The 14,804-nt window shown below is 36.4% G+C and overlaps 1 protein-coding gene across 1 annotated transcript in view; it reads left to right on the top strand.

Annotated features, from left to right (window-relative positions):
- Positions 1-11: 11 nt before the first annotated feature.
- The window catches only part of LOC128234423 (sushi, von Willebrand factor type A, EGF and pentraxin domain-containing protein 1-like), a 35,971-nt gene continuing 21,178 nt past the window's right edge, over positions 12-14,804 (top strand). The window contains exons 1-23 of the mRNA XM_052948659.1: positions 12-204; positions 1,741-1,914; positions 3,275-3,451; positions 4,335-4,511; positions 5,372-5,545; positions 6,514-6,687; positions 6,834-7,013; positions 7,140-7,313; positions 7,802-7,975; positions 8,112-8,291; positions 8,418-8,591; positions 9,080-9,253; positions 9,390-9,569; positions 9,786-9,869; positions 10,316-10,489; positions 10,626-10,805; positions 10,939-11,112; positions 11,604-11,777; positions 11,924-12,103; positions 13,205-13,378; positions 13,917-14,090; positions 14,230-14,409; positions 14,538-14,711. Of these exons, the coding sequence (XP_052804619.1) occupies positions 12-204; positions 1,741-1,914; positions 3,275-3,451; positions 4,335-4,511; positions 5,372-5,545; positions 6,514-6,687; positions 6,834-7,013; positions 7,140-7,313; positions 7,802-7,975; positions 8,112-8,291; positions 8,418-8,591; positions 9,080-9,253; positions 9,390-9,569; positions 9,786-9,869; positions 10,316-10,489; positions 10,626-10,805; positions 10,939-11,112; positions 11,604-11,777; positions 11,924-12,103; positions 13,205-13,378; positions 13,917-14,090; positions 14,230-14,409; positions 14,538-14,711 (3,973 nt within the window). The remainder of the gene's footprint in view (positions 205-1,740; positions 1,915-3,274; positions 3,452-4,334; positions 4,512-5,371; positions 5,546-6,513; positions 6,688-6,833; positions 7,014-7,139; positions 7,314-7,801; positions 7,976-8,111; positions 8,292-8,417; positions 8,592-9,079; positions 9,254-9,389; positions 9,570-9,785; positions 9,870-10,315; positions 10,490-10,625; positions 10,806-10,938; positions 11,113-11,603; positions 11,778-11,923; positions 12,104-13,204; positions 13,379-13,916; positions 14,091-14,229; positions 14,410-14,537; positions 14,712-14,804) is intronic.

Raw genomic sequence — 14,804 nt, 5'->3', positions numbered from 1 at the left:
TAAATTACAAAATGAGACAACGTCACATTATAAATTCAGATTGCTTAGCCCCAGAGGAGCCAGTGAATGGTACCGTGTCCTATGTAAACACAACATACCTGGAGATAGCCACATACTCCTGCGACACTGGGTTCACCTTGAACATTTCTCCCGATACCGTTATCTGCAATGACGGGGGCTCCTGGAATGTAACTGGCTTCACTTGTATTATTGTAGGTGTGTTGCTTTCATATAATGATTTTTTTAGGGTTCTTAGAGCATCAAGACAATGTATTTAAAGCTGGGTTATATTCTCCCAATATGATGTTAATACTAAACAAAAGTATTTTGGGGGCCGTAGGGATATGAGTACATCAAGACAAAGTATAACTTGGTTATAGGCTCCCAATGTTATGTTAATATTAAAAAAAATATTTAGGGGACTGAAGAGATCCGATAGCATCAAGACAATATAGAACTGAGAGATAATGGGATAAACGGTTCCAATAAAATGTTAATACGCATTTTCTCTTTTTTTGAGAGGTGGAGGGGGGGGGGGTGTGGAGGGAGAGCTGCAAGCAGTGTGATAATGTACATTAAGTTTGAAATGAAGGTCCTTTGCAAGATTATTAGGCAGATACTCATGTTTTCTGCGTCAAAAAAGTAATTGTTCTTTGCAAGAATATTTAGTCAGAGAATCATGATTTCTGCGTCAGTGATGTAATTGTTCTTTGCAAGAATATTTAGTCAGAGAATCATGATTTCTGCGTCAGTGATGTAATTGTTCTTTGCAAGAATATTTAGTCAGAGAATCATGATTTCTGCGTCAGGGAGGTAATTGTTCTTTACAAGAATATTTAGCCAGATACTCATGATTTCTGCGTCAGAGAGGTAATTGTTCTTTGCAAGAATATTTAGTCAGAGAATCATGATTTCTGCGTCAGAGAGGTAATTGTTTTTTGCAAGAATATTTAGTCAGAGAATCATGATTTCTGCGTCAGAGAGGTAATTGTTCTTTGCAAGAATATTAAGCCAGAGAATCAGATTTTCTACGTCAGAGAGTAATTATTCTACTAGTATTGTCAGGCTGTGTTCATCAGAACAAAAACTTAATGTTAAAAAACTTTGTCTTTTTAGTGTATGACTTGTCTGTTGCAAAGTAAATAAAACACATCTGACCCACCAGTCAGGTTAAGCCAAGGTTTAGTGGGTATGGTAAAACATGCAAAAATTACAAAAGAACAAAATGAGTCTACTAAACATTTACATCGCCTTTATGGTATATAGCGCCTCTTTTATATATTTTATTTTGGCAATGATGTTTGAAAACTTTGTTGAAAGTGTGTCATTTTACTTACTTTTATGAATAATAACACGAAACAGAACTTGCCTATTCTTGTTTGAACATATGTTTTCTAAATCCGACATTCAAATTTATCAATTTTCATTTGTGTTACTAACGCTTTATCGCAAAACAGAGCATTTCCTGTCATGTTTCTGAATACATACAACAAATTTAACCTTATAATGTTTTATCATTGAATTCAGCATTGTCTACACATTTTACACATTTTTGTTCCAATATCGACCCTATAAAATGCTAACAGATCCCTTTAAGATGTTGCAAAGTCTGCTGCGTATTGATTATGTTAAATTAGAATTAAGTTTAAAATATTTTATCAAAATCAATTTAAACTCGACTTAACTAGTGGGTTGGCCAGTTTTCATAATTGGTATACCTAATAACTTCTCCATGGACAGATTGCGGGAGTCCCAGTCAGCCGACTGATGGAAATGCAACATCGTCATCAACTGTGTTTGGATCAGTTGTGACTTACACATGTAATGAAGGCTACACGCAGGATGGAGCCGCCTCTGCAACATGTCAGGCAGATGAAAATTGGAGTGCAGACCCGCCTACATGTACAATTGTTGGTAAGGGAGGTGTCTATAATCTGTGATGAGCATCTTCATTAACTTCATATACTATTTGTTATAATTGACGTAAAAATATTTCGTAAGTATTTAACCCAAGAGTTTGGTTAAAGTATTCAAAGTTGGAAATTTAAATCATTAACCATGCATCTTATCAAGGTGGTTCAGTTTTGTGAAATAATATGTTATTATTGACAATAACGTTTTAATGTATTGTTACCATGCTCGATGGTAGAAACATATTTTCACATATTTTCGAATTTGCTAAACCATTATAGTTAATAATTCTTGTGAAATTATAAAGATCACTTTCCCTATTAGTACAACAAGTATATTGTTTGCCTATAAGTTTTTTGGTGCGGAATTCAGCGTCCAAACAATATGCTCACTACTAAGTCTTGTTCTTGGAATGGATTGCTACCACACTTTAGCCATGAAAGCTACTAGTATAAATTACACATGTTTATATTACATAACAAGGACTTCAATCATGGTTACAGCACGCTTATTGTCAAATTTAACATTTGTTCCAAATTTGAGTGATAATGAATTCTTAGCTTGGTTGATCATTCAAGGAAATGGTGAAATTTATCACCATGCCAACCATCATAATTAAAACTAAAAGCAAGCCTCCCAAACATTTTACCAGTGCTGAGCTTAACCTGTGCTTATTTTTTACCAGTGCTGAGCTTAACCTGTGCTTATTTTTTACCAGTGCTGAGCTTAACCTGTGCTTATTTTTTACCAGTGCTGAGCTTAACCTGTGCTTATTTTTTACCAGTGCTGAGCTTAACCTGTGCTTATTTTTTACCAGTGCTGAGCTTAACCTGTGCTTATTTTGTACCAGTGCTGAGCTTAACCTGTGCTTATTTTTTACCAGTGCTGAGCTTAACCTGTGCTTATTTTTTACCAGTGCTGAGCTTAACCTGTGCTTATTTTGACGACTCGAGTTGTAATATCGGTACCAACTTAAAGTGTGAAAAATAAGCTTATGCCTATTAACTCTGTACTTGTAAAATGTGTGCCAGGTTTTTCAGATTTTTACATTTTACATTGAAGGGCTTTTCACATATTTGTTTTAGCCAAGCAGTTCAACAAGGATTTAAACAAAATGATCAAAAGACCAAATTGGGGCCGAACTTTGATCCCATTCCCAATGCTAAAGCATATACTTTTTCCCCAATATGAAATTAACATTACCAATTTTATGTTTTGAACAAAGTATTTTTTATTTTTCTCTCTTTTTTGAAAAAAAATGTTGGACCCCCAAATAGTTTGTTTGGAAAAGTTTAATTGTAAATAATGCACTGAAACTTGACGAAATATTAATTGTTTCATAGCATTGTATTCTCTGTTTAAGATTGCTTATCCCTGGAAGCCCCCGACAATGGCCAAGTGAACTTTGATCCTGGCACCACGTATCTGAAGTATGCCACGTACAACTGTGAGACTGGCTACTCGCGTAATGGGGTCAATGTGCGCCAATGTCAGTCCAACGGCAGTTGGAGCGACGAAGCCCCTACATGCACAATAGATGGTATTTTTGGTCAATTGATTTTTAGAACTGCAGCAAATTGTATAAAACCTGTTTACTCTCCGGATTGGTCAAAGTTAGCTAAGACATTTTTTAATTGGTCAACATTAATTTAATTATTACCATTAACTAATCACATCATTTAAATGTGCAAACTTTGACTTAAAGATAACATGTTGACAACTTATCTACGTTTTATACAAGTGTCTGTAGCTGTACATTTTCTGTAAATTTTCATTAAAAACAACATGTATATAATTTATGATTTTATTCCCGTTGCAAGTTTTGTTTTATAACATATGTCATTTCAGTGTTCATTCTCAACGAAGATGGTTCACGTTTGTGTATTTTCATATTTGTATACGAAAAATCATACTGATATATTAAATGATGATACACATCTGTTTAAGTATTAGGACAACTGCTATTTGCATCAATAATGTTAATATTTATCGCGTTCATTCGCCTATTCCTTTGTATAGATAAAACTTGATGTTCACATTGTATAACATGCAAAGAGTTATGATGTCATTGGTTATTTAAATATTGCACTCCGATTGGATTAGGGCGACATCATTTAAAGAATGATGTAATCAGCCATTCTTTTATTTCATTATTTTGTGTTTTTGGTAACTTTTCTTTAAGAACAAATACTCAATTGGAAAAGATACTGCTAGTTTTTAATCGTCATAACTATTTTTAATGAAATATAAGTATTGACTGCATTTTCCTTGCGTGTGCTGTATGGACAAAGTTGGGCAAGCGATCTGATGACCAAGAAACTCTAAGACTCGCATGCCCTACTGGCTTCGCATAAAGTCAAGAAGAAATGTGATAAATCTCTAATTAAATGGCAAAATGAGACAATGTCACATTATATATTCAGATTGCTTAGCCCCAGAGGAGCCAGTGAATGGTACCGTGTCCTACGTAAACACAACATACCTGGAGTTAGCCACATACTCCTGTGACACTGGGTTCACCTTGAACATTTCTCCCGGTACCGTTATCTGCAATGACGGGGGCTCCTGGAATGTTACTGGCTTTTCATGTATCATCGATGGTGCGTTGATTTCATATTGTTATTCTATTTATTTTTTTGTTCATTACAGAAATGAAAGTGATGGATTACATTAAAATAAGCGGTTGTTACATTGTCACAATTGTTCAGATCTTTAACAAAGTTATCTATGTGATTAATGACATCGTATGTGAAATATTTTAATGAGGTGCTCGTACAGTTTTAAAAATTAACACTGATGAGATCAACAACGTTAACTTTAACGAGGTTCTGAACAATCAGACATTGTTTTGTCTCTTTATATCTAGATTTTCATTTAAAATCTAACAGTTAGACGTATTATATTTTCTCCAAATTAAATTCCTCATGATCCATGGCATGCTTTTTCAAATTGAATTTTTAAGAATAGGCACGGGTGTCATGTTTTTATTATATTTGTATGTATGTGTTACAATTTTAATTTGAAATCACATCTGAGAAAACAAAATTAGTAAACCTGTGATCTTTGATTTTTGAAGTTGCGACTCCTCCCTCTTACTCTGCCCCCCTCCCCAGCCTCACCTAGTCAACCTAAATATCCGTTATCGAGTCTTTTGACGATTTGTTTACTATGGCAGACTCGTGACAGGGATAAATAAGAAATGTCAAATTAATAAAAAAGTATCCCTGATCGCCCATTATTGTAGCTACCCCCCCCCCCCCTCTGTTTTATGAGTATTTATTTTTACTTAAAAGCTTTACTTAATTGATACAATATTGAACTGTTTCAGACTGTGGCAGTCTAACGCAACTTAAAAATGCTACAGAACACACAAAAAGTGATTCAAATAGATATCTACTTTTTTATTCTTCATTTTTACTTAAATTGTTTACTTTGTTGCTACTTTATTGAACCGTTTCAGACTGTGGCAATCTAACGGAACCAGGAAATGCTACAATGGTTCTCCCAGACACAGTATACTTGACAGTAGCCACATTCACCTGCGACCGTGGTTTTAACATCACTGGTGATAATGCCCTTATTTGTGAAGTTGGGGGAACATGGAATGGGTCAGAACCAACATGTACCATACATAGTGGGTGAAATTAAATTATACCCCTTTCGTTTAGTTTGATTATGATGAGAGCTGAGAGCTTATATACTCATCCTTTAGTCGGTTTCCCGGTATAACAGTACCGGGCCGCAGTCTATAACCGTCTTAGATTTAACTTTAGTTTAAGGGTATATATGAGTGTTTTGATTGGACCTTTAAAAAACGGGCCTACAGACGGAAGTAAATTAATGAGGCATATCTAAGGGTTATGATGAGAATGATATTGAATATTGCATCTGGTTTCCAGTAAGTAGTGGAAAAGTTTCCCTGGCGGGAACCGGACACACAACTTCAAAAGGCAGACACATGCACTACTCGGTGGTATAATTCTATAACATGTTTTAGAGATATTAAGATATTTCAGGCTTTAGAGTGCGGAATTTATTTGTCGTAATTTGGCACATATCTGAGATCACATTCATCTTTTAGCTTTCTACATTGTGCCGTTAGTATAGTCTTATATACTTAAAGATTTGCACTACGCCACAGGAGGCTTGCTCAATCATCAATATAAGAGTCTAACATTACTTAAATTGTCACTAAAGACTTCTTAGTAATACATTTGTATAATTTTATTCGAATCTTTCATAATTTTTTCCACCCCATGGATCAGCTAACTGGCCGAGCACCAGCCAATACCTCTATGGTGTACAAAACCTATGACTTCTAAATTGCTGAATATTTGTAACTGTCCAATTGTATAATGTCTTATATACTTTCAGACAGTAGCTCTTCCGATGTTGTCACTACCCTCTTGTATACTCACAGACAGTGGCGCTCTCAATGCTGTTACTTCCCTTTTGTATTAGTATACTGTTAGATAACGATTCTCCAAATGTTGTTACTCCATTTTTCATGTTTCAAACAGAGGCTTTACCAATGCAGTTTTCCAAATACTTTTTTGTATGCTTTTATTTACTATCCTGATGCTACACTTTTTTATATTTTAGACTGTGGCTCTGCACCAGCTATCACTGATGGAGTGATGTCTGGCTTAGGCACCACCTATGAGTCTGAGGTCACTTACACCTGTAATACAGGCTTTGATATAGACGGTGGGAACACACTTGTTTGCCAAGATGATGGCACCTGGAATGGAACAGCACCTAACTGCACTATCATGGGTAGGTTCAAGTTATCTAGTTATCTAGAAACATGCTTTTAATCATAGTTTTATATTATATTATAACGCAATTATTTGAGTAAGGGTTGGTCAATATAGGTTGTTTTTTTTTAAATTCACTTGTATCTAAGTTGCATGTATTTCTAGACTGTGGCACACCTGTACCACCCAGCAATGCAGACACAGTGCCAGGATATGTGACAACTTATGGTGGTATTGTGATGTTTGACTGTGCTGTAGGCTATTATGTTGATGGAGGCAGCAATTCCAGCACATGTAATTCTACCGCAGACTGGGATGGGGAGCCACTTGTCTGCACTATTCATGGTAAGTTACAAACATGTTCTATAACCTCACATCTTTTTATTATTTTGATGATGTGTTCTTTAAAGGGCATTTTCTTCACAGAATTTCATTAAGGATGATGGTTACTTGGTAATGGAATGGTTTCAGATTGTGGCAGTCTAACACAGCCAAGCAATGGAACCATGACTGTAAGTGACACAACATACCTTTCTCTGGCCACGTTCACATGTAACACAGGTTATGATCTGATTGGGGACAGTACTCTACTGTGTGAAGAACTTGGAACCTGGAATACAACAGAACCTACTTGTACCATACGAGGTAAGGCTTAAAGATTCATTTGTGTTAAGTACATTGTACCATACGAAGTAAGGCAAAGAGATTCATTTATAATTAATCGACATATGTTGAACCCTCAGTGAAGTTGTAAAGTGTTATCAGATATAATTAGCTATAAATTTCATCTATCCTATTTGGATTCAGTTCTGTTTATCATATTAATTTGATGTTGCCCAGTTTATTACCTATCCATAATTAGCTTTGATTGATATAAAATCTGCTTAAATGTGTGCATGGATTTGTTCAGAGTTGTCAAAGGCCAAGAAATACTTTCGTTGTCGATTAGCTTAACAAAATGAGTTTTGCTTCTAAAGTACAGAAGGCTGTTTCTTACTTAAAAAAATATACTGTGGCTCTACCAATGTTCATACAACACTTGTATACTTTCAGACATTTGGTTTTAACAACTTAAGAAATCCTACGGGAATGTGACTCTCGCAATCATGTTGCTACATTCTTTTATATTTCAGACTGTGGCTCTGCACCAGCTATCACTGGTGGAGTGATATCTGGTTTAGGCACCACCTATGAGTCTGAGGTCACTTACACCTGTAATACAGGCTTTGATATAGACGGTGAGAACACACTTGTTTGCCAAGATGATGGCACCTGGAATGGATCAGCACCTAATTGCACTATCATGGGTAGGTTCAAGTTATCAGGAAACATGTTTAAATCTTAGTGTATATTATGATATATTGCAATCATTTGAGTAAGAGTTGGTCAATCTGTTTCACTTTTTAAATGTTTCAATTGTAACTGTGTTGCATATATTTCTAGACTGTGGCACACCTGTACCACCCAGCAATGCAGACACAGTGCCAGGATATGTGACAACTTATGGTGGTATTGTGATGTTTGACTGTGCTGTAGGCTATTATGTTGATGGAGGCAGCAATTCCAGCACATGTAATTCTACCGCAGACTGGGATGGGGAGCCACTTGTCTGCACTATTCATGGTAAGTTACAAACATGTTCTATAACCTCACATCTTTTTATTATTTTGATGATGTATTCTTTAAAGGGCATTTTCTTCACAGAATTTCATTAAGGATGATGGTTACTTGGTAATGGAATGGTTTCAGATTGTGGCAGTCTAACACAGCCAAGCAATGGAACCATGACTGTAAGTGACACAACATACCTTTCTCTGGCCACGTTCACATGTAACACAGGTTATGATCTGATTGGGGACAGTACTCTACTGTGTGAAGAACTTGGAACCTGGAATACAACAGAACCTACTTGTACCATACGAGGTAAGGCTTAAAGATTCATTTGTGTTAAGTACATTGTACCATACGAAGTAAGGCAAAGAGATTCATTTATAATTAATCGACATATGTTGAACCCTCAGTGAAGTTGTAAAGTGTTATCAGATATAATTAGCTATAAATTTCATCTATCCTATTTGGATTCAGTTCTGTTTATCATATTGATTTGATGTTGCCCAGTTTATTACCTATCCATAATTAGCTTTGATTGATATAAAATCTGCTTAAATGTGTGCATGGATTTGTTCAGAGTTGTCAAAGGCCAAGAAATACTTTCGTTGTCGATTAGCTTAACAAAATGAGTTTTGCTTCTAAAGTACAGAAGGCTGTTTCTTACTTAAAAAAATATACTGTGGCTCTACCAATGTTCATACAACACTTGTATACTTTCAGACATTTGGTTTTAACAACTTAAGAAATCCTACGGGAATGTGACTCTCGCAATCATGTTGCTACATTCTTTTATATTTCAGACTGTGGCTCTGCACCAGCTATCACTGGTGGAGTGATATCTGGTTTAGGCACCACCTATGAGTCTGAGGTCACTTACACCTGTAATACAGGCTTTGATATAGACGGTGGGAACACACTTGTTTGCCAAGATGACCGTGCCTGGAATGGATCAGCACCTAATTGCACTATCATGGGTAGGTTCAAGTTATCAGGAAACATGTTTAAATCTTAGTGTATATTATGATATATTGCAATCATTTGAGTAAGAGTTGGTCAATCTGTTTCACTTTTTAAATGTTTCAATTGTAACTGTGTTGCATATATTTCTAGACTGTGGCACACCTGTACCACCCAGCAATGCAGACACAGTGCCAGGATATGTGACAACTTATGGTGGTATTGTGATGTTTGACTGTGCTGTAGGCTATTATGTTGATGGAGGCAGCAATTCCAGCACATGTAATTCTACAGCAGACTGGGATGGGGAGCCACTTGTCTGCACTATTCATGGTAAGTTACAAACATGTTCTATAACCTTCCATCTTTTTATTATTTTGATGATGTATTCTTTAAAAGGCATTTTCTTCACAGAATTTCATTAAGGATGATGGTTACCTGGCAATGGAATGGTTTCAGATTGTGGCAGTCTAACACAGCCAAGCAATGGAACCATGACTGTAAGTGACACAACATACCTTTCTCAGGCCACGTTTACATGTAACACAGGTTATGAGCTGATTGGGGACAGTACTCTACTGTGTGAAGAACTTGGAACCTGGAATACAACAGAACCTACTTGTACCATACGAAGTAAGACATAGAGATTCATTTATGATTAATTGACACATGGTGATCACTCAGTGAAGTTGTAAAGTGTTATCAGATATAATAAGCTATAGATGTCATCTATCCTGTTTGGATTCAGTTCAGTTTATCATAATTTGGTGTTGCCCAGTTATTTATCCTATCCATAACTAGCAGTGATTGATATAAAATCTGCTCAAATGTGTGCATGGATTTGTTCAGAGTTGTCAAAGGCCAAGAAATACTTTCGTTGTCGATTAGCTTAACAAAATGAGTTTTGCTTTTAAAGTACAGAAGGCTGTTTCTAACTTGCTTTTTATAAATTTAGACTGTGGCTCTACCAATGTTCATACAACACTTGTATACTTTCAGACATTTGGTTTTAACAACTTAAGAAAACCTACGGGAATGTGACTCTCGCAATCATGTTGCTACATGCTTTTATATTTCAGACTGTGGCTCTGCACCAGCTATCACTGGTGGAGTGATGTCTGGCTTAGGCACCACCTATGAGTCTGAGGTCACTTACACCTGTAATACAGGCTATGATATGGACGGTGAGAACACACTTGTTTGCCAAGATGATGGCACCTGGAATGGATCAGCACCTAATTGCACTATCATGGGTAGGTTCAAGTTATCAGGAAACATGTTTAAATCTTAGTGTATATTATGATATATTGCAATCATGTGAGTAAGAGTTGGTCAATGTATTTCACTTTTTAAATGTTTCAATTGTAACTGTGTTGCATATATTTCTAGACTGTGGCACACCTATACCACCCAGCAATGCAGACACAGTGCCAGGATATGTGACAACTTATGGTGGTATTGTGATGTTTGACTGTGCTGTAGGCTATTATGTTGATGGAGGCAGCAATTCCAGCACATGTAATTCTACCGCAGACTGGGATGGGGAGCCACTTGTCTGCACTATTCATGGTAAGTTACAAACATGTTCTATAACCATCAAACTTTTACTTCATTTGGAAGAGTTATTCTTTAAAGCGCTTTTTGTTCACATAATGTTATTTATGATAATATTAATTGTCACTAAGACATGCTATGATTTCAGATTGTGGCAGTCTAACACAGCCAAGCAATGGAACCATGACTGTAAATGGCACAACATACCTTTCTCTGGCCACGTTCACATGTAACACAGGTTATGATCTGATTGGGGACAGTACTCTACTGTGTGAAGAACTTGGAACCTGGAATACAACAGAACCTACTTGTACCATACGAAGTAAGGCATAAAGATTCATTTGTGTTAAGTACATTGTACCATACGAAGTAAGGCATAGAGATTCATTTATGATTAATAGACAAAAGGTGATCACTCAGTGTAATTGTAAAGTGTTATCAGATATAGTCAGCTATGGTCTTCATCTATCCTGTTTAGATTCAGCTTTGTTTATCATAATTTGGTATTGCCCAGTTATTTACCTATCCATAATTAGCAGTGATTGATATCAAATCTGCTTAAATGTGTGCATGAAGTTGTTCAGATTTGTAAAAGGACAAGAAATAGGTACATTGTCAATTAGCTTATCGAATTGAATTTTGCTTTTAAAGTACGCAAAGGTGTTTCCACCATTTGTAATAATTTAAGACTGGGGCTCTACCAAAGCTCAATCAACATTATTTTATACCTTTAGACAGTAGCTTGTAACATCTTAAGAAGACTTACAGAATGTGACTCTCCCAATCCGGTTGCAACACTCCTTTATATTTTAGACTGTGGCTCTGCACCAACTATCACTGATGGAGTGATGTCTGGCTTAGGCACCACCTATGAGTCTGAGGTCACTTACACCTGTAATACAGGCTATGATATGGACGGTGGGAACACACTTGTTTGCCAAGATGATGGCACCTGGAATGGATCAGCACCTAATTGCACTATCATGGGTAGGTTCAAGTTATCTAGAAACATGTTTTTAATCTTAGTTTTATATCATGATATAACGCAATAATTTGAGTTAGGGTTGTGGTTGTTCAATGTGTGTGTCTTTTTTAATATCTATCACTTGTAACTGTGTTGCATGTATTTCTAGACTGTGGCACACCTGTACCACTCATCAATGCAGACATAGTGCCAGGATATGTGACAACTTATGGTGGTATTGTGACATACAACTGTTCTGTAGGCTATTATGATAATGGAGGCAGCAATACCAGCACATGTAATTCTACCGCAGACTGGGATGGGGAGCCACTTGTCTGCACTATCCATGGTAAGTAACAAACATGTTCTGTAACCTCGAAGCTTTTTTATTATTTGGAAAATGTATTCTTTAAAGCGCTTTTTATCTCGACTATTCGAAGAATAGGTGGGCTATACTACTCGCCCCAGCGTCGGCGTCGGTGTCGGCGTCGGCGTCCGGTTAAAGTTTTAAGGCAAGTTGGGATTTTCACTTATAAGTCCAATACCCTACATTCAATTGACTTAATACTTCACACAGTTGTTCAGGGCCATCACATGATGAGGTTAGATAACTCCATATTAATCTTTACACAGATTATGGCCCCTGATTGACTATGAAACTTAGGTTAAAGTTTTAGGGCAAGTTGGAATATGTATTAATAACTTCTATATCCTTTGTTCAATTGACTCAATACTTCACACAATTGTTCAGGACCATCACACAATGAGGTTACATAACTCCATATCCTTAATACAAGTTATGGCCCCTGATTGACTTAGGTTAAAGTTTTAGGCAAGTAAAGTTAAGGGCAAGTTGGGATTTTAATAAAATAAACTTCTATATCGTTCATTAAATGCACTTGATAAAATTCAAAATTATTTACGACCATCTTACAATGAGAAACTAACTCCGTTTTAAGCCTAAATACAAATTATGGCCCTTGATTTTTTTTTAATTTCCTTTGAAAGGCATATTTGTTTAATCTTAACCACATTTTCATAATGGGAAATCAAGTTATTTGAATGACTTGTGTCATTGTTTGGGCAGGCTGGTGGGAGGGCAGCATCAAAGTCACCTTATATCGAATAATTTTAGTTAGGTTTGACATAAAGAGACCAAACTTGGTATTATTACAGTGTGTGTATACCACGTGACTGCGCTTTGTTTCATTAAAAATGATAAAGAAATAAAAAAAAGTTACCTCTGATTTTCGTTCTTATCCGAGGCAAAATACTGCCGTCCGACGTAGCATTATGACGTCACTTATCACGTGGTATACACACATTGTATTACATCGTTATTGTATTCTAAGTCAAAGCGGCGTAGTCGAGCGCGCTGTCTTACGACAGCTCTTGTTTTCACAAAATTTCATTTTGGATTATTTGTCACTTAGCCTTGCTATGATTTCAGATTGTGGCAGTCTTACACAGCCAAGCAACGGGACCATGATTGTAAATGACACAACATACCTTTCTCTGGCCACCTTTTCATGTAACACTGGTTATGACCTGATTGGGGACATTACTCTACAATGTAATGAACTTGGAAACTGGAATACAACAGAACCTACTTGTACCATACGAGGTAAGGCATATAGATTCATTTGTGGGTAATACATTGTACCATACGAGGTAAAGCATAGAGATTTTATTTGTGCGTAATACATTGTACCATACAAGGTAAAGCATAGAGATCCATTTGTGGGTAATACATTGTATCATACGAGGTAAAGCATAGAGATTCATTGATGCGTTATTCATTGTCATTAGCGATGGTCTTCATTTTTCCTGTTTGGATTCAGCTCTGTTTATCATATTGCACAGATATTAATCCTATCCATAATTAGCAGTGATTGATATCAAATCTGCTTAAATGTGTGCATGGAGTTGTTCAGAGTTGTCAAAGGCCAAGAAATAGGTACATTGTCAATTAGCTTATCGAATTGAACTTTGCTTTTAAAATACGCAAAGGTGTTTCCACCATATAAATAATTTTAGACTGTGGCTCTACCGATGCTCAATCAACATTATTTTATACCTTTAGACAGTAGTTTGTAACATCTTAAGAAGACTTGCAGAATGTGACTCTCCCAATCCGGTTGCAACACTCCTTTATATTTCAGACTGTGGCTCTGCACCAGCTATCACTGATGGAGTGATGTCTGGCTTAGGCACCACCTATGAGTCTGAGGTCACTTACACCTGTAATACAGGCTATGATATGGACGGTGGGAACACACTTGTTTGCCAAGATGACCGTGCCTGGAATGGATCAGCACCTAATTGCACTATCATGGGTAGGTTCAAGTTAGCAGGAATCATGCTTTAATCTTAGTTTTATATTATAATATAACGCAATAATTTGAGTTAGGGTTGGTCAATGTGTGTGTCTTTTTTAATATCTATCACTTGTAACTGTGTTGCATGTATTTTTAGACTGTGGCACACCTGTACCACCCAGCCATGCAGACATAGTGCCAGGATATGTGACAACTTATGGTGGTATTGTGACATACAACTGTTCTGTAGGCTATTATGATAATGGAGGCAGCAATACCAGCACATGTAATTCTACCGCAGACTGGGATGGGGAGCCTCTTGTCTGCACTATTCATGGTAAGTTACAAACATATTCTATAACCTCGAAGCTTTTTTATTATTTGGAAGAGTTATTCTTTAAAGTGCTTTTTGTTCACAGAATTTCATTTTGGATTATTTGTCACTTAGCCTTGCTATGATTTCAGATTGTGGCAGTCTTACACAGCCAAGCAACGGAACCATGATTGTAAATGACACAACATACCTTTCTCTGGCCACCTTTTCATGTAACACCGGTTATGACCTGATTGGGGACATTACTCTACAATGTAATGAATTTGGAAACTGGAATACAACAGAACCTACTTGTACCATACGAGGTAAGGCATATAGATTTATTTTTGGGTAATACATTGTATCATATGAGGTATGGCATAGAGATTCATTTGTGCGTAATACATTGTGTTGTGCGT

The sequence above is a fragment of the Mya arenaria genome, chromosome 5 (genome assembly GCF_026914265.1).
Source record: "Mya arenaria isolate MELC-2E11 chromosome 5, ASM2691426v1".
NCBI classification, from domain to species: Eukaryota; Metazoa; Mollusca; class Bivalvia; order Myida; family Myidae; genus Mya; species Mya arenaria.
This window is presented reverse-complemented; position numbering and strand designations above follow the sequence as displayed.